The following is an 18,982-nucleotide window of genomic DNA, read 5'->3' as shown; positions in this document are numbered from 1 at the left end:
TTGCAAACAGTGCCAGGATGCTTCCACGCACAGGCTTGTTAACAGTAACCTAGTGAAACCATAGACTAGAGGAAAGGACACCGGTTCACCAGACAGACAGAAATAAACTAGACTGATTAAGCAGATAGCTACTTAATAGTTATTTTAAAATGGTCGCTGTTTTATGTAACAATGGAGCCGGAGAAGAAGGCTGACGTTTTACGTGTCCCCAACCAATTGTGTTTGTTGTTCGTTTATAACTTATTTTTTCACTTATTTTGTACATAATGTTGCCACTACCGTCTCTTGTGACCGAAAATAATTTCTGGACATCAGGACTGCGATTACTCACCAGAATCCTTTTTTTCCTTTAACGAGTCTGGGGAGCCCGATGCGAATGATTTTCTGCTTTCTCGGGAACAAGCCCAAATACCCGTGATTTGTGTGAAGAGGTGGCTGAGACAAAGTGGCCAGAGGGCGGGCTGCCTCCTGAAAATTCGTAGGCAATCAAATAAACCCCCACTTCCTTCCATTCTGTTAGCAAACATGCAATCTTTGTAGAATAAAATCGATGACCAACGCGGAAGATTAAACTACCAACGGGACATTTAAAACTGTAATATCTTATGCTCAACGGAGTCGTGGCTGAACGACGACGATACATTCAACATACAGCTGGCTGGTTATAAACTCTACCGGCAGGACAAAACAGTGGCATCTGGTAAGACAAGGAGCGGCGGACTATGTATTTTTGTAAATAACAGCTGGTGCACGATATCTAAGGAAGTCTCGAGCTATTGCTCACCTGAGGTAGAGCATCTCATGATAATCTGTAGACTACACTATCTACCTAGAGTTTTCATCTGTATTTTTCGTAGCTGTTTACATACCACCACAGACTGAGGCTGGCATTAATACAGCATTGAAGGAGCTGTATTCCGCCATAAGCAAACAAGAAAGCGCTCACCCAGAGGCGGCGATCCTAGTAGCCGGGGACTTTAATGCAGGGAAACTTAAATCCGTTTTACCAAATTTCTATCAGCATGTTAAATGTGCAACCAGAGGGGAAAAAAACAAAACAAAAAAAACAACTCTAGACCACCTTTACTCCACACACAGGAAATAACACAAAGCTCTCCCTCGCCCTCCATTTGGCAACTCTGACCATAATTCTATCCTCCTGATTCCTGCTTACAAGCAAAAAATTAAAACAGGAAGCACCAGTGACTAGATCAATAAGAAAGTGGTCAGATGAAGCAGATGCTAAGCTACAGGACTGTTCTGCTAGCACAGACTGGAATATGTTCTGGGATTCCTCCGATGGCATTGAGGAGTACACCACATCAGTCATTGGCTTCATCAATAAGTGTGTCTATGACATCGTCCCCTCAGTGACCGTAGTACATACCCCAACCAGAAGCCATGGAACATCCCCACTGAGCTAAAGGCTAGATCTGCCGCTTTCAAGGAGCAGACTCCAACCCGAAAGCTTATAAGAAATCCCGCTATGCCCTCCGACGAACCATCAAACAGGAAAAGCGTCATTACAGAACTAAGACTGAATCGTACCACACCGGCTCTGACGCTCGTCGGATGTGGCAGGGCTTGTAAACCATTACAGACTACAAAAGGGAAGCACAGCCGAGAGCTGCCCAGTGACGCAAGCCTACCAGACAAGCTAAACCACCTCTATGCTCGCTTCCAAGCAAATAACACTGAAACATGCATGCGAGAACCAGCTGTTCCGGAAGACTGTGTGATCATGCCTTCCGCAGCTGATGTGAGTAAGACCTCTAAACAGGTCAACATTCACAAAGCCGCAAGGCCAGACGGATTACCAGGACTTGTACGGTGAGCATGTGCTGACCAACTGGCAAGTGTCTTCAATGACATTTTCAACCTCTCCCTGTCCAAGTCTGTAAAACCAACATGTTTTAAGCAGACCACGATAGTGCCTGTGCCCAGGAACACTAAGGTAACCTGCCTAAATGACTACCGACCCCCTCATATCAACACCATTATGCTAGATCCACTCCAATTTCCATAGTTCCCCAACAGATCCACAGATGATGCAATCTCAATTGCACTTCACACTGCCCTTTCCCACCTGGACAAATTGAACATTATGTGAGAATGCTATTCATTGACTACAGCTCAGTGTTCAATACCATAGTGCCCTCAAAGCTCACCAATAAGCTAAGGACCCTGGGACTAAACACCTCCCTCCGCAACTGGATCCTAGACTTCCTGATGGGCCGCCCCCAGGTGGTAAGGGTTGGTAACAACACATCCGCCATGCTGATCCTCAACACAGGGGCCCTTCAGGAGTGCGTGCTCAGACCACTCCTGCACTCCCTGTTCACTCATGACTGCACGGCCAAGCACGACTCCATCACCATCTTTAAGTTTGCTGATGACACAACACCAAAGAGACAGCCTATGGGGAGGAGGTCAGAGACCTGGCCGTGTGGTGCCAGGACAACACCCTCTCCCTCAACGTGATCAAGACAAAGGAGATGATTGTGGACTAAAGGAAAAAGAGGACCGAGCACGCCCCCATTCTCATCGACGGGGCTGCAGTGGAGCAGGTTGAGAGCTTCAAGTTCCTTGGCGTCCACATCACTAACAAACATACATGGTCCAAGCACACCAAGACAGTCGTAAAGAGGGCACGACAAAACCTATTCCCCTCAAGAGACTAAAAAGATTTGGCATGGGTCCTCAGATCCTCAAAAGATTCTACAGAGGCACCTTCGAGATCATCCTGACGGGTCGCATCACTGCCTGGTATGGCAACTGCTCGGCATCCGACCGCAAGGTACTACAGAGGGTAGTGCGAACGGCCTAGTACATCACTGGGGCCAAGCTTCCTGCCACCCAAGACCTCTATACCAGGCGGTGTCAAAGGAAGGCACTAAAAAGACTCCAGCCACCCTAGTCATAAACTGTTCTCTCTGCTACCGCACAGCAAGCGGTAGCGGAGAGCCAAGTCTAGGTCTAAGAGGCTTCTCAACAGCTTCTACCCCCAAGCCATAAAACTCCTGAACATCTAACCAAATGGCAACCCAGATTATTCGCATTTCCCCCCCCCCCCCCCCCCCCCCCACACCATTGTTACTCTCTGTTATCATGTATGCATAGTCACTTTAATAACTCTACCTACATGTACATATTACCTCAACTAACCGGTGCCCCCGCGCATTGACTCTGTACCGGTACCCCCCTATATATGGTCTCGCTATTGTTATTTTACTGCTTCTCTTTAATTACTTGTTACTTTATTTCTTATCCGTATATTTTTTAACTGCATTGTTGGTTAAGGGCTCATAAGTAATCATTTCACTGTAAGGTCTACCTACACCTGTTATATTGTTAATAAAATTTGATTTGATTATGGGTTGTGGTTATTGTTCCTGGCAGAAATGACAGAAAAGTATTCTCATAGTACATCGAGGTTCATAATTTACTAAAACATCTGTGCCCAATACACTGCAGGGAATTCTGTGTCTGATCAACAGAAATAACAGAGCAGGGACCAAACAAAAGAAACCAAGGCTGTAAATGTATGAATGTGCCGGTCAGGTAAAACAGTGTAACCTTTCCCTTCCTACCCACAGAGCCTAGGTGTCTCTCAGAAAAGACAAGTGCATAAATGTTACTATAATCAAAAAGAGAAAAAAATGCCAGGTGAAGCAATGTGTTTGCTCGGCTTCAATGACTGCTGACAAGCTGTGCAGATCCTAGAGATTAGGGAGTGGATTTACATGTGACACTGATACTTGTAGTTTCACATTTCCTCCTGTCACTGAATAAGGAAAAAGATCAACAATGAGAACTTTCTGCTCTATAATCACAGTCAGATAGCGGGAAATACGTTCATGGCTGTGCTTAAACTGTCTTATGTAAACATGTCATAATTGAGAAATAGCCTCGTTCCCAATGTGATAATGTGCTGAGTGTACTTTCTAAATGGGATTAACTGTTACAGTTGGCACCAAATTCAATGAGTAAACACATGAAGTGGCTAAATATAGTGCAGGTCAAATGTATTAGCCTACATCTAGCACACATAAGCAACAGAGGCAGAGATAAAAATGTATGTAGTCATTGAGTGTGATGGTTAAATAAAAAGGTTAAATAAATGGTGTAAGAGTCTGGTGCAATATATAGTGCATTCAGAAAGTATTCAGACCCCTTGACTTTTTCCACATTTTGTTACATTACTAGGACCGTGGTGGTCACGAAATTTAATCAGCAGGTGATTGTCAAACAAATAACTGGTCGGTCTCACGGTAATTGACCGTTAATTAACATAAACACATTTAGCATCTCCTGGCTTCCACACAGAGCCTACAAGCCACTGCTGCAGACCTTTGGAACATATACACTTTAAAAAGCCTCATAAATCCATGTAATATAGCCTACACCTTCACAATAAATCTATTATTTATTTTAAACAGGTCTAAAGAAACATGATATGAAGAAAAAGTTGTCTATTTCAGAAGAACAGAAACGCATACTCTGAGTTGTCCTTATGTTAGGCCCTGATCTGGATATGCCAAATAGCTGTAGTCTACACTCGTTAATTTAGCAACAAGATTTGCTTAGAATTCTGTGCCATTATTTTATAGTATGAAGAATACAATTGAACATAGCTGAATAAAATATAAATATTTTCTCCAAATGATTTGAGTGCGTGCGCACGTGCGGCTATTCTGTGTTGAGCGGTTAACAAAGAAATAGCTACTCCTATATGCTTAATTTAGAGTTATTAATGTAACTTTAGTTGTTCTACAAACGTTGGGCTATATGTTTTGATTTTTAATACATTGTAAGGCTGCACGATGCGACTAATGATGACTTGAAAAAAAGTTGCTTGACAGGCATGAGCTCTCCTTTGTTTTTTCTCAGGCTGTACACTTCATTTGTCTCTCATTCACAATTTGACAAGCACTTGACAGCGCCCCAAATTTCACAGCGGCATCCCCTTTGTGGCTGTAATGCACCCTAAAAAATCCATGCCTTTGCAGCCAGTGGCCGTTGTGCCCTTCTCCCATCACGTGAACGTTTATTTCATACAGAAATATACCATTTACAGAAGTATTCAGATCCTTTACTCAGTACTTTTTTGAAGCACCTTTGGCAGCGATTACAGCCTCAAGTCTTCTTAGGTATGACGCTGCAAGCTTGGCACACCTGTATTTGGGGAGTTTCTTCCATTCTTCTCTTCAGATCCTCTCAAGCTGTCAGGTTGGATGGGGAGTTTTGCTACACAGCTATTTTAAGGTTTCTCCAGAGATGTTTAATAGGGTTCAGAGTCCAGGCTCTGGCTGGGCCACTCAAGGACATTCAGAGACTTGTCCCAAAGCCACTCCAGCGTTGTCTTGGCTGTGTGCTTAGGGTCATTGTCCTGTTGGAAGGTGAACCTTCACCCCAGTCTGAGGTCCTGAGTGCTCTGGAGCAGGTTTTCTTCAAGGATCTCTCTGTACTTTACTCTGTTCATCTTTGCCTCCCAGTCCCTGCCGCTGAAAAACATCCCCACAGCATGATGCTGCCACCACCATGCTTCACCGTGAGATGGTGCCAGGTTTCCTCTAGACGTGACGCTTGGCATTCGGGCCAGAGTTCAGTCTTGGTTTCTTCAGGCCAGAGAGTCTTGTTTCTTATGGTCTGAGAATCCTTTAGGTGCCTTTTGGCAAACTCCAAGCGGGCTGTCATGTGCCTTTTACTGAGGAGTGGCTTCCGTCTGGCCACTCTACCATAAAGGCCTGATTGGTGGAGTGCTGATTGATGGGGTGTCCTTCCTCACAGAGGAACTCTGGAGCTCTATCAGAGTCACCATTGGGTTCTTGGTTACCTCCCTGCCAAGGCCCTTCTCCCCCGATTGCTCAGTTTAGACTGGGGGGGGGGGGTCCTATGGAAACAGGATGCACCAAAGCTCAATTGAGTCTCATAGCAAAGGGTCTGAATACTTAAATAAGGTATTTCTGATATTTAATACATTTGCAAACATTTCTAAAAACCTGTTATTGCTTTTCCAGTATGTGGTATTGTGTGTAGATGTTTTTTATATCCATTTTATAATGCTGTAACGTAACAAAATGTGGAAAAAGTCAAGGGGTCTGAAGCATGTGGCCTATTCAAATGCACTCAGTCAGACAGCACTCTTTGTGGCTTCTGGAGAACTGCTGATAGAAGGTGGTGTTCCACTACCAGTGTATAAAAAGTCCCCCAGCCCAATTGTTGTTAGCTGAGGGGATGTTGCGTCAGGGCCTTGCAACCAGTTTGAAAAATACAACTCCCAAACTAGTCCTCTCATCTCACCTTTGCGTAAAATGGTAATAGGAGCGGTGGTGCAATGGGTGTTGTTGGCAGGGTAACCACCTCTGCTATTCTGACCACTCTGCCCTGAAGATATGACGCCTGAATCAGACAAGATCCCCTGTCCAGCACTGGCTCTGCTGACACCACTTTGTGTTTGGATATCCAGGAACTTGAGCTCTCTGATGTCCATAGCACTGCACAGAATGTAAACATTGACATGTTAACAGCAGATTGCTTAAAACAAATAAGTAGGCCCCTATGTCTTTGTGAAATAACTAGATCAATGCACAGAATGTAACTAGTATGTCTGTAGCCTGAGTCTCAGATCTGTTTGTGCCGTCTTGCCAAATGCCAACTCCTATGTCATTGTCACCGCAAATTATTTCCTGAAATCTGTGACGCAGGCTAATCTTTCTGTACTTCACCATGTGAAAGCCTTACCTGAAGGTGACCTCAGGGACAGGGCACCTGACCCCATTGTGGAAAGGTTGTCTGAGAGAGATGGTCTGACTAGTCTGGTCCACAGATGACACTTCTCCCTGGTACATGCCCAAGGTTGGTCCACAGTTTATTGACACCAGACTTCCCAGCCAGTCTGCAGCCATTCTCTCTGGATCTAGGCATATATGGAAGACAGACAACAACTTCACAAATACATTATAGCTTTCTGACCAATGAGACATTAATGGTGGAACACAGTCTAAGGACATGGTTACAGGTCTAAAATATGAGTTCCATACCAGTTACATTAGCTATACAATGGGCTAACAGCAGGGGGTAACCACCGACTTTTGTAGATTACTACTAACGTTAGCTATCTAACGTAAACTGGCTACTCACTCATCACTTACTTACTCTGGCAATTACATCGTTAGCTAGCTAGCTAGGTAGGAAACAAACTGGCAATGTAGCTGTCAAATACCCTAGTTAGCTATCACTGTGTTAAATCGGTATCTAGCTAACTAACCAAATAACGTAATTGGCTAGCTGTTCCATTCGAGAAGATGGCTAGCTAACGCTAACTAACTAAATAGGTAGCTACTAAAATTGAAAAGAGTATACCTTGTTTTTGTGTATGATGAGTTTTTTTGTGATGAATTTGCTAGTTTGCTAACAAAACTTTCTGAACTCGAAGAATCAGTGTTGTTTCCTGTTCACAACGTCACTTCCTTAGCTTTCCCCACCAGCGTTCATTGATTGTTTTGCGGGAGGGGGGCACCAATGAGGGCACCAATGAGGGCACATGTTGCTGCAAAGGTGTATTAAGGTAAATGCAATTATTATAAACAATTAAGGCATTATTTATAATACCAACAAAGGTTGTTTTAAATCATTGCACCAATGGCAAGTGTATAGCTTATTTACTCATAAAACGTGCTCAGTTTGTGTGCTGATTGTTTTTATAGTAGAAGTCCAAGTCTTGTACACGGGTAAGTGATGATATCCAACCCTATCTTATCTAGTAGTGTCACAGATTTACTCTTTGGTCAGCCAAATACCGACGTCCTCTCCTAATAGTTGGCCTGTGTATATTAGCTTGTGAATTGTTGCATGGGTTGCCAATGAGATAGGTCAACACACTCAAGAAAAAAGAGCACAAGTTAATTGATTTTCTTTCATTTTCAGCTTTTATTTCAGTAGCTACCTAGATAGCTATCAACAACACAGTGCATAGTGTGTACAGTTTGGGCTTTAGTTTACAAGAGTCCTTCGTTACATTATAAAATGTTGACATTTATAACACAGTCAGTAATACATACATATTTTAGTATCCTGATAAAGTCATACAAAGCCACCATAATAAGTCACCACAATATATACACATTTTAGGCACATTTCAAAAAAGGATCACATGTTGGTGGCATACAAACATAGCTTCAGTGTGTTGTGTCCACATTTTACTGATTTATTCAGTGGAATAAAAAATATCTAGCTTAGAAATGGGAGGATACATCCATTCAACTACCTGTGATCTATGACCACCTGAACAATAACTCAAAAGTACGAGAACAGGCAATGTAGCAAAATATTCTACACAAACATGGAACTAAAAACAATGCTCTTTAACACCCCACCATGGGTTTATGTGTATGTTTTATAGATTCATCCTCTTTAAAGCGATCTGATACAGTATATGAGCTGTGATCAAAACAAGAGGAGAAGTAAAACACAATTATGTAGACAAAAAGGCAGCTAAACAGCTATAGTCTCTCCTGATATCTCCTGAAGAAACACCTGACAAACTGTAGTAGGGCCTGTAGTATGCTGGTCATAGAAACCAATCACCTCTATGAGTTTGTGAAGGTCTTTTATCCAATTCAACACTTGTTTGGAATCCATCTACAAACCGTGTTTCAGATTATAATTTTATTATTATAATTTTTTTTATAATTTTTCGATTTCAAATTGTCTACAATTTGACTCAGTTTTCCCTCACTGTTAATACTCCTATGAATCAAGAGAGGTGTCAAGCCCAGTCTTTCCTAGAGAGAAAATGTGCCCTCATGCCATCAAGTATGTAGGGCTAACTATAAATCAGTTATAGTGATGTTGAGAATCATAAATGTGACCATGGCCCTCACTCTTCCTGCCCCCATGGCCGCAGGCTAGCCTTCAGCTGACAGCGCTTGTGCTTCATGGTGAGGCCGTACTCTGGGGTCATGTCCAGCGGGTGCCCAGGTTTCTCCTGGAAGCACAGCCTTTGGAGCAGGATAGCCAAGAAGAGGTAGACCTCATTGCGTCCGATGGCCTCACCTATGCAGCGGCGCTTGCCCATGCCAAATACGAGCACCTTCTCCCCCTCCAATTTGTTGAGTTCTGTGCCATCAGCACTCAGGAAACGGTCAGGGTTGAATGAAGAAGGCTCCTTCCACAGCTCCCTGAAGACCACAAAGGTAACATTTTACATTAGGTTCATGTTATACCTGTGTAGTAACACTGTAATTACTGCAGTAACAACACTGTTGTTGCACAGTAGTTGCATAGTAATGGAGTTGAGAAGTTTTAGTTTGAAAATCCTACTCACGGGTCATGGTTGACCTGCCACTGGTTGATGAAGACACAGGTGTCCTTGGGAATGAAGTAGCCATTGAGCGATGTATCCTTGACTGTGCTGAAAAAATATTGACAATACCAGAGTTAGACCATGCCATATGTGTCTATAATGTGTAACTGATATTGTAAATGTCTGTTTGGCTAACATTGCAAATGTGTGTTTGGCTGATATTGTAAATGTCTGTTTAGCTGATATTGTACATTTGTGTTTTTAGCAGGTGCAAGTGCAACTCACCAGTGTGGGATGGTGAACGGCAGGAAGGAAGAGTGCCGGAAGATCTCCAGGATGAAGGCTTCCAGCAGAGGTAAGTTGATTTTGTCTGAGAGACGGGGAGTGCGAATCATTCCCACCTTTTCCTCTGTTGGGAGGACAATAGAGAACATTGGTTATCAAAAAAGAATGGGATGCGTAGTGACAGGTCAGTAAGCCACAATATTTTGAATCATGACTCCATATAATTACATATAGAACTGATTTATAGGATCTCTCTGTGAATGACTCATTTCATTTAAGGAACAGAACTATCTGTTAAAACTAGCAAGTTTCAACTTACTCAGTTCCTGATGCAGTCTTTCCTGGATCTCTGGGTAAGCTACAAGGTACACAACAGCCCATGACAAAGCTGTGCTGATGGTGTCAAAACCTTGAGAGGGAGACAGAAGCCGCATTGCATAATTAAAACATCTTACAAATGTACATTTGTTCAAATGATATGGAGTGACTCAGCATAACTGTTGCGTTATTTTAACTCAACTCACCTGCCCCAAACAGATCATTGACAATGCCCACAATCTTCTCATCAGACACCTGGACGTTGGCGTTCTCATCTAGTTTCCTGTCCTCACAGTGGTCAATGAGGGAGTCAGTGATGTCACGGATGTTGTCCTGAAAACAGAACAATGGACAATCAGTATCACAGACAACAAACAGCAATAGATCAAACATTTTTTGAAACATGATGCAATGTATTATTTACCTTGTCATAGCTGTCATAGTGCTCACTGACAATCTTCTGCACAAAGGTGTTGAAACGGTCATTGATATCCATAAACCTCTTCATGGTGCGGTTGGGCAGGTAACGAAGGATGGGAATGAAGTCTGCAGGGTTGCCGCTGCCCACCACCTGCCCAAACTCATCACTCATGTTCACCAAGCCCAACAGCTCCTGGTCATCATGGCTGTAGCGCCGGCCGAAGCACATTCCACAGATGACGTTGGCCACCGATACAACAATATGGCGGAAGGGGTCAAAGCTGCCACTGACATCCATGACGGAAGTCAGCTGTTTTACCAGGTACTCTCCCTCCTTGCAGACGTGCTCCTCCAGGGCACAGGAGTACTCTGGGGTCGATCCCTCCAGGGTGGCGAAAGAGCGGAGGGCGCTCATAGCTAGCTTGCGGCGGGCGCGCCACACCCCAGCCTTGTCGGTGCTGAAGGCCAAGCTCTTGCCGTCGTTGATGAATTTGAAGCTGTATAGATCGGGCCTCCCGGCGAAGTCTTCCCCTTGCTTGATAAGAGCCTGGCGGACTGTCTCACTGCCACTCAGAACAACCACAGGCCGCATCCCTATTTGGATCTGGAAGACTGAGCCGTAGCGCTCGCTCATGGCAGTCAGGCTGAGGTGAGGGTTATTGTGCACCTCCAGCACATTCCCGATGATGGGAAGGGGCTTTGGTCCTGGGAGCCGTTTCAGTCCCTCAGGGATCTCTGTGTGCATGTACTTCATGATCATGTACACCAGGCATAGTGTTACCATGGCCACCAGCCCCTCAGACGCAGAGACTGAGCCGATAATGGGTAGTATCATGAGAACCATTTGTATGTTTTATTTGTGGCTTCTGCACAATCTGTAAAGAGAGGTAGATGTTTTAGTGATTAATAGTGAGCGAGAAAGATACTCCAGCTGAGTAATAAACATTGCTGGAAAACATTGTTCGAAAATTGCATGAATTTTACGCATGGTGCACTCACACCTTTCACGCTTTTGCAAACCTCCTTACTCTACCAGTCTCGTACCATTAAACATAGGCTACATTAAAGGCTGTATAGTGTAAAAAAAAAAAAATAATGAAGACCTTAAACTGTTATATTGCCTACACGTACGTACATTTTTTTTTCCGAATAGATTATACGAAAAAGAAGACTCAAGAATAAACGGTACAAGATAACAGTATATAATGCGTGTTGGAGCTTGCTATATAAGAGAAAAAAAGGGAAAAAAACTGTACTAATATTATGTGCAAACGAATTAATAAATGTTATTTCGACACTTCATTCACAACAAAAAGACACCTGCTATTCCAACATATGTTTCCTTGTTCCTTATTAAATGTAAATATATTACATGCAGAATTAGTCATTTTTATTACCTTCCGTTATGAGCCAAATGAGCCGACTTGCAGGGAGATCGAAGAAGTTTGCAGGTGATGTTATATTTATACAAAGCTTTTTCTCTTGCTATAAGATAACTCCGTTTCTCTGTACTTAAAAGTAAGAATGGGAACTTCTTTTATAGAGCGCTTCTCAGCTCCATTGGCTGATGTCTGAGTGACGTAACCTCTCTCGCTCTCTCTTGGCATGCCAGCAGCAGCGGCTGCCTCTGAAGGAGAGGTGTAATAAAATATCAAGCGGAAACATCAATGAGTACTGTATATACAATATAAGCTTGCCTTTATTATAAAAAGAAACGTCTAAGGAGTAAGATTTTTTTTTCTAAGAGTGCATGCTTTCACTGATATATCATTGATGGGCCCTATTGAAAAAATATATACATACAATTTCATATAGTTTGTTATAAAAATATTTTAGAATGTCTAACCGTAGAGAAATATAATAGACTGCATATTTAATTTTCGTACAAGTCATTCTCAGTAGGCTATTCGACGTTATTTTTTTACATTTAGAATTTTAAACATTTTTAGATATGCGTGCATTTTAGGTTCATATCAGAATGATTGGATGAGTCTCTTTTCAGATATTCATTAGCCTGTTGGAGGGAGTTATAAAACAGACTATACAGAAGAAGCCAGTTAGGTAAGAGGAATACATTGATTTGTGGAATGATCACCGATTATATTTGCAATTGAAGTAGAGCATGTTAAATGTGTCATTGTGTAATAACAATACAATAATACAATCAGACTAACTTTTAATCATAATATATCATCATAATCATAAGCACAACCATGTAGATGTAGACCTATAATCACTATCATACCTATTCATCATACTACACATTTTACTTATAATGTTATAGATGTGGTAATTATATTTGTATTTTTTGTTTTATTTATTTGTTTAGGCCTAAATATTTATATGTGTTTTATTATTAATTTATTACCATGAATGTTATGGTATTGGGCTTAATATTGCAAGCTATGGTAGGCAGTAGGCTAATAAGCCATATTGAAAAAAGGCAATTAATCCACTCCTTATCATGTTATTAACTATTTATCTTAAAAGTATATGGAACATATTCATGAAAACAGTTATATAAAGCACATTGTATAAGGATGACAGTATTTTAGGGCCTGATCCAAATATTTATTCTCAATGATCTATTGAACATGAACTCTTCCACAACTAATTTAAGGACACAAGCTTAATCACTTTGGGCCCACAATATTTTCAAAAGTAAATGTACCATCAGTGTCTAGTCTGTTTCCAGTGGTATTCATTTGTATATGTTATTATTAGCAAACATCAAAATGTCTTCTTTGAATACTTGTTCCATAAATTAATTAACAGGAAACTGTTACGCATTGGTTATTAAGTCATAAACCCTTTGGCAATCTTTCCTTTAGGCCTACTCATTGCAACAGATTTCGATAGCGTGCAAAGGTGTAGCCTATCCCAAGCGGGACAACTTACAGCCCCGAAGTACTTTTAATCAAGAGACTCATCTTTGACAGTTTGATACATCTCACTCAACCAACCTGTCAACAGTATAACGGTGGTGCATATAAGGACAATGGGAAGACGTGTGCGTCTTATTAACTTATAGGAAACAAATGTAGCCAACCTATCAAGTGTGTCATGGAGGATAAAACATTCGATTGAGATAAGAGACTATATTGTCTTGTCTGCTTGTGTAAGCTATCCAAGGTGTTTGACTTCGGATCCCTGTTGTGTTAATCAATATCCCAATTGGAACTTACTCAAATGTAAGTTATATGTATTAAGACCCAGAATAGAGTCTTCTAGACCTCAGCATCTACAACACACCATTCTGAGCGGGGTCTGTTTTGAAACAAGTCGTGATAAAAACTGTCAAATGCCATCGCGTGCGTGTACCTGTTAGCAGTCAAGTTAAAGATTGGCCAAGTTGCGTGGGAGCGTTTTGGCCAAGCCCTCGCCTCCCCCAGCCCTTGGTTAAGGATGCTGGGGTGTGGGGGTGGGGGAGTATTCTGTCAGCACTGCAGGGGTGAAAGGGTGAATGAGTTCATCATTACCCTTATAGTCTCTCTTTTTATAGGAAATGTACATCCTATTCCAGATAGCCTACTGACAGTGAATATATATCGACTCTGCACAGCAATACGAGGGATTTCCAACATAGTTGGACCATGAACTGAAACAGCGGTAATGAGCCTATCGACTCAGAATGAAATGATATTATTTCAACAACGTATTTTGGATGCATATACGACTTTCCTGTTAACCAGCATCATATTAGCCTGGCTGTTAGCCTATATGCTTTGATTGATAAACATAACTTGTTGCTGAGAAATCTCACTCGACAAAATTCCTAATTTAATATCCACATGCATAATTAGACATTTAACCAAACCGTTTTTATGTACGCATATCTCTATCATTCGGGACACAATGGCCTGTCCATATACAAATAAACACGCTGAAATGGTTTACTATTGGTTTGTAGGCATAGGCCATAGACAAGGCATGGATGTTTTTATTGAGTTTGAGTTTTGAGTTTTTATTGAAGACAGATATGGTTAATTAGGCTATATTTTAAGCATTCGCTTATCTCTTTGTTGTTTTATTTAAGTTGTTTTCTATATCATAATTTTCATCATGTAAATTGATTTATATTAATTGGCTTTTGTCTACTTGACAATATGCCTCTATTTTTTTGTCTTGCCTGTATTTCAACTTCCAAGACCTAATGTGTTATTGTCAAGGCGTGAGTTGGGGTGGGAATTCTATGTTTTGTGTTTCTATGATTTTCTATTTCTATGTTTTGGCCGGGTATGGTTCTCAATCAGGGACAGCTGTCTATTGTTGTCTCTGATTGGGAACCATTCTTACGTAGCCTTTTTCCCGCCTATCTTTGTGGGAAGTTGACTTTCTTTATGGCACTTAGTCTTAAACCTCACTGTTTTGTTTTGTTTTGTTGTGTAATGTAGTGTAATGTAATGTAGTGTAATGTAGTGTAGTGTAGTGTAGTGTAGTGTAGTGTAGTGTTTTGTTCTGCGTCTTTTCTTAATTAAAGAACATGTACGCTTACCACGCTGCACCTTGGTCCGCTCCTTTCAACAGCCATGACAGTTATACATTCGGTTTGGGGTTAACTGTGTCATTCACAATGGGTTAACTTTATTGTTAAATTTAAATAATTAGCATAATTCAACTTGAAGACGTCTCAAGACATTTAAGTGCAGATTTCAGTGTATGAATGTGTGGCTATTAGAGAGCCTCATCATTAGTTTCCTAATTAGTTAAACATTTGGATGATCATTCCTGGAATCCTGGATTACAACTAGTAGGCAACCCAAAATGTGCAGGCTTTTGAGGAAAGTGTAGTGTAACTCCAACAAGATAAGACGCCAACGTGTAATTTAAATTCTGAAAAAAAATAGACTACATTTTCCACTGTGAGGCATATGAACATTGAGAGACGCTCTAAATCGCTTATTTTTTTATCCGAGATAGGTATAATTGCCAAACTCATTATGATGGATAATGCCAGTCGCTGGGCTTTCGCCCACTCACCGCCCGTGCACCTCAGCGCAGCGTCCCTGCACTTGCAGTTCGCGTGAGAAAGGGGAGCTCATGACACAGTCAAAGTCTGATTTCTTAAGCATACACATGAAGTATATAATCACACTAAGCATTACGTACAGCTTTGTGATGGGAGAGGGAGACGATAGCGTGAGAGGCCATGGGACGGACATTATTCCATACAAGTCCAGCATTCAACGTAAACATCATCAGGATCACACCCGTTTGAAATAGGCTTCTCTGTTCATATATGGCTATGGCTTACACGCCACTCTCTGCTCATCATTAGGGACTTGCTCAATGACCTCCAACAATTTGCATGACTTCTTATTGCAACGCAGGTTCGGTTATCTAACAATCACCGTTGCAAATACATGGAATTCAATTAAAATTGTATTGGTCACATACACATATTTATGTTATTGCGGTTGTAGCGAAATGCTTGTGTTCCTTGCTCCATCAGTGCAGTAGTATCTAACAATTCACAACAATACACACATCTAAAAGTAAAATAATGGAATTAAGAAATATATAAAATATTAGATCAAGCAATGTCGGAGTGGCATTGACTAAAATCCAGTAGAACATAATACAGTATATCCTGTACATGTATGAGTAAAGCAGTATGTAAACATTATTAAAGTGACTAGTGTTCTATTATTAAAGTGGCCAGTGATTCCAAGTCTATGTATATAGGGCAGCCATTGAGGACAATAACGTGACAAATATCAATAAGAAATGTTAGAGTAGACTGTTTAGTCAAGTTAGGGTCACACACATACATCCATGATGTCCATTTACAGAGCTCACATCATAACCAAAACACTGTTTAGCCCACAGCAAATTGAAATTCCCTTGAAGAATCTCCCTTTCTGAGTAATGACTGTAAAGGCAGCTGAAGTCTTCAGTTCTTTGGCACGCAACAACCAAACACCTGTCACACACCTTCAAACCAGGTATGTGTGTGTGAGTGTGAGGGAATTTTTAGTGAGTGGGTTTGCATGTGTGTGAGGGCATGTTGTTGTTTGTGAATGTTATGGAGGAGGTCAACTAACCCCTGTACACAGACTGGTAGTTAGAGCAATTAACCACTCAGGTGACAGGTCAGATTGGTGCACTCATCTCTCAGTCTTTTATTCTAGTCTGTAAACACTAGACAGAACAGTCTGTGCTACCAGAGGTTTGGAAGTGTCTTCTTTGAACTCTCAGCAAAATAAAACATGCATGAACAGAGACAGGAGGGGAGAGAGAGACAATATCACCATTGTTCATACACGCAATGCCAAAGCACACAACACTTATTTATTAACATGTTATTACTTTTTATACTATGTTATTACTGTGTTTTATTACCATGTTATTACTGTATTACCACTTTTGTTATTACCAATTCTATGGAGTAACGTAAACCCTTAGGGCAGTACTTGTTACCCTGAAAAAGCTAATGACACCTCCTACTATGCAGATGTTTTAGGTTTTAGGGATGATCATCTGAGAGGGTTTGCCTCCAAGACGGCACAAACTCAAAGAAGGAAGAAAGTGTAGTTATTTTTAAGTGCGGGGAGCGATGCATCGATCAGTGGGAAATCAGCTGTGTGGCTGAGTTGGTAGAGCACTTGTGGGTTCGATTCCCATGGGGACCAACACCAAAAATAAAAAACAAGTACAAAAAAATTATACAAACTCACTACTGTAAGTCACTCTGGATAAACAAGGACAACCATCGCAGTAACAGGTGCAGTAAGTACAAATACTAACAGATTGGATTAGTTTATAAAATGTATGTTATTTATCTTTGTGTAGCGTAAGATTAATCAACCAATCAATATGCATGCCAAAATGCAGACATTGAAACAAACAATTCTGAAAATCAACTTGCAATAGAGCATGCTGGGAAATATGATAATGATGGGTGTGTTTGAATGTTTTACTCCACACAGATAAAAATGACAATCACACTCAACTCTGTTTATTAATACCAACACAGGGTTATTTTACACTACTGAGTGTTGAATGTAACTCCTGAATCAACACTAGACATTTTACACTGAAAAATCAACACTAGGTAAAACTGGCCAACTTTCTGTGTACCCTACTATACATACTCCCTTCTATTCTCCTACTTTCTGCTCAATAAATTCACAGAAAATACTAATTTGAACAGAAATCATGGCAAAGATATCAACTATGTCAGTACTGTATATGTAAAATGATTAAGTGAATACCAGATACAGTACATGCATAAATCTTCCCATATACAGTTAAAATGATTCTCACAGCTCTCTTTTAAAACTTAGCTGATTACTCAAACTCCTGATGTTGAAGATTAAAAACTGGTTTACATTACTCCAAACATTATTGTTCAGGCACAATTTAAAATAATGAAAAAATACAATAAAATAGCTGATACAGATTCAGAAGATTTCTATGTAGAACACTTCTTGCCTTCCAAAGAATCATCAAAGAACCCTTGTCTTCCAAAAAGGGTTCATTCAGATGTAAAAGGTTCTTGGTAGAACCCTATCCATCTACAAAGAACCCATTTGGAACCTTTTTTTCTACGAATGTAGGCCATGATACTACTCATGAATGTGTGACTGTGACCTCATACAAACCCCCTCTGGCTTGAGTAAATCAACACGCAATCACTTACACTATACACAAGCTGTAATTGAGCAACATTCTGCCTCGCTCGCGCCCGCGGCCGGCTCGAAGTGCACAAACAGGCATGCTGGGGTTCGGAACAGGGAGAGGAGGAGGCCGGTCCCCATATTGTATCGCCTTCCCCTCACGGATTGGAGTGAATACCACATTAGTAACTGAGCTAACAGTCCTGGTCTCTCTCTGTCCTTATGCAAGCCAAAGTTCAAAATACTCACCGGGAAAAACAATAGTTGCGTGCGGAAATCTCTCGGTCATCCATCTTTCTGTCACGCACGAAGCTGCCATGCGCTTTTTTTTACGCTGACTCAAACTGTGGGAGGGAAAAAAATAAAGAGGACATATCATAAAGAAAGGAAATATGAAACGCGTGTACAAAGACAGACATACAACAACACAGTGAAAGAAAATATATATGCTTGGCACGCAACACGAGCCATGAAACAAATTAACCTCGTCTGCCCCCCTCCAACTCTCAGCGGGTTTTGCAGGCTACGAAGCGGATTGACAGCACATTTACGGGTTAATCATTGTGCCACAGACCCAGCATTGCGTGCAGACTGTGTTTTCTCTGGCTGTGCCAAGGGTCGCGAGGTTGTGTACAGAGAGAGCAGGGGAGGCATCAGCCAACCTCGCGGGTCACCCCTTTTATCAAAACAGTCACCGACCGTTTTTTGGGAAGCACGCTACTGTTGTGTAAATAGAACAGTTTGCAGAGATTGGCCAGACTCAAATGTGGATTTCCTCTACAGAAACCAGTGCATTATAATGCATATTTCAATCAGTGTTTGGCCATAAAAGAAACGGACATTAAATATTCAATATCGTAAGATATTGAAATAGGCCTACAGAAAGATCTCCCTACATTCTTCAATTGTGTTTATTGTATAAATAGTCAATAAAAAGGGATATTTCTAAGCAAATAGATTAACTAATGTTAGAAGCACAAATGCTCAATATGCCTAATATTTGTAGTATTAGGCCTACACTTTAGGTGTTAAT

General features: G+C 41.2%; 2 protein-coding genes across 2 annotated transcripts in view; both read right to left on the bottom strand.

Moving 5' to 3' along the window:
- Nucleotides 1-7,489, bottom strand: part of LOC110506702 (enhancer of mRNA-decapping protein 3) — a 33,276-nt gene extending 25,787 nt beyond the window's left edge. The window contains exons 1-3 of the mRNA XM_021586516.2: nt 7,366-7,489; nt 6,745-6,919; nt 6,304-6,497 (exon numbers count right to left, since the gene is read on the bottom strand). Of these exons, the coding sequence (XP_021442191.2) occupies nt 6,304-6,497; nt 6,745-6,908 (358 nt within the window). The 5' untranslated portion in view covers nt 6,909-6,919; nt 7,366-7,489. The remainder of the gene's footprint in view (nt 1-6,303; nt 6,498-6,744; nt 6,920-7,365) is intronic.
- Nucleotides 7,490-7,898: 409 nt separating this feature from the next.
- cyp1a3 (cytochrome P450 1A3) lies at nt 7,899-11,839 on the bottom strand. Its single transcript, NM_001124754.1, is given in 7 exon segments — nt 7,899-9,182; nt 9,329-9,415; nt 9,593-9,716; nt 9,912-10,001; nt 10,117-10,243; nt 10,335-11,205; nt 11,728-11,839. Coding segments are annotated over 6 exon segments (1,569 nt in total). The 5' UTR covers nt 11,175-11,205; nt 11,728-11,839; the 3' UTR covers nt 7,899-8,881.
- Nucleotides 11,840-18,982: the final 7,143 nt, after the last annotated feature.

Source organism: Oncorhynchus mykiss, chromosome 26, assembly GCF_013265735.2.
Source record: "Oncorhynchus mykiss isolate Arlee chromosome 26, USDA_OmykA_1.1, whole genome shotgun sequence".
Taxonomy (NCBI): domain Eukaryota; kingdom Metazoa; phylum Chordata; class Actinopteri; order Salmoniformes; family Salmonidae; genus Oncorhynchus; species Oncorhynchus mykiss.
This window is presented reverse-complemented; position numbering and strand designations above follow the sequence as displayed.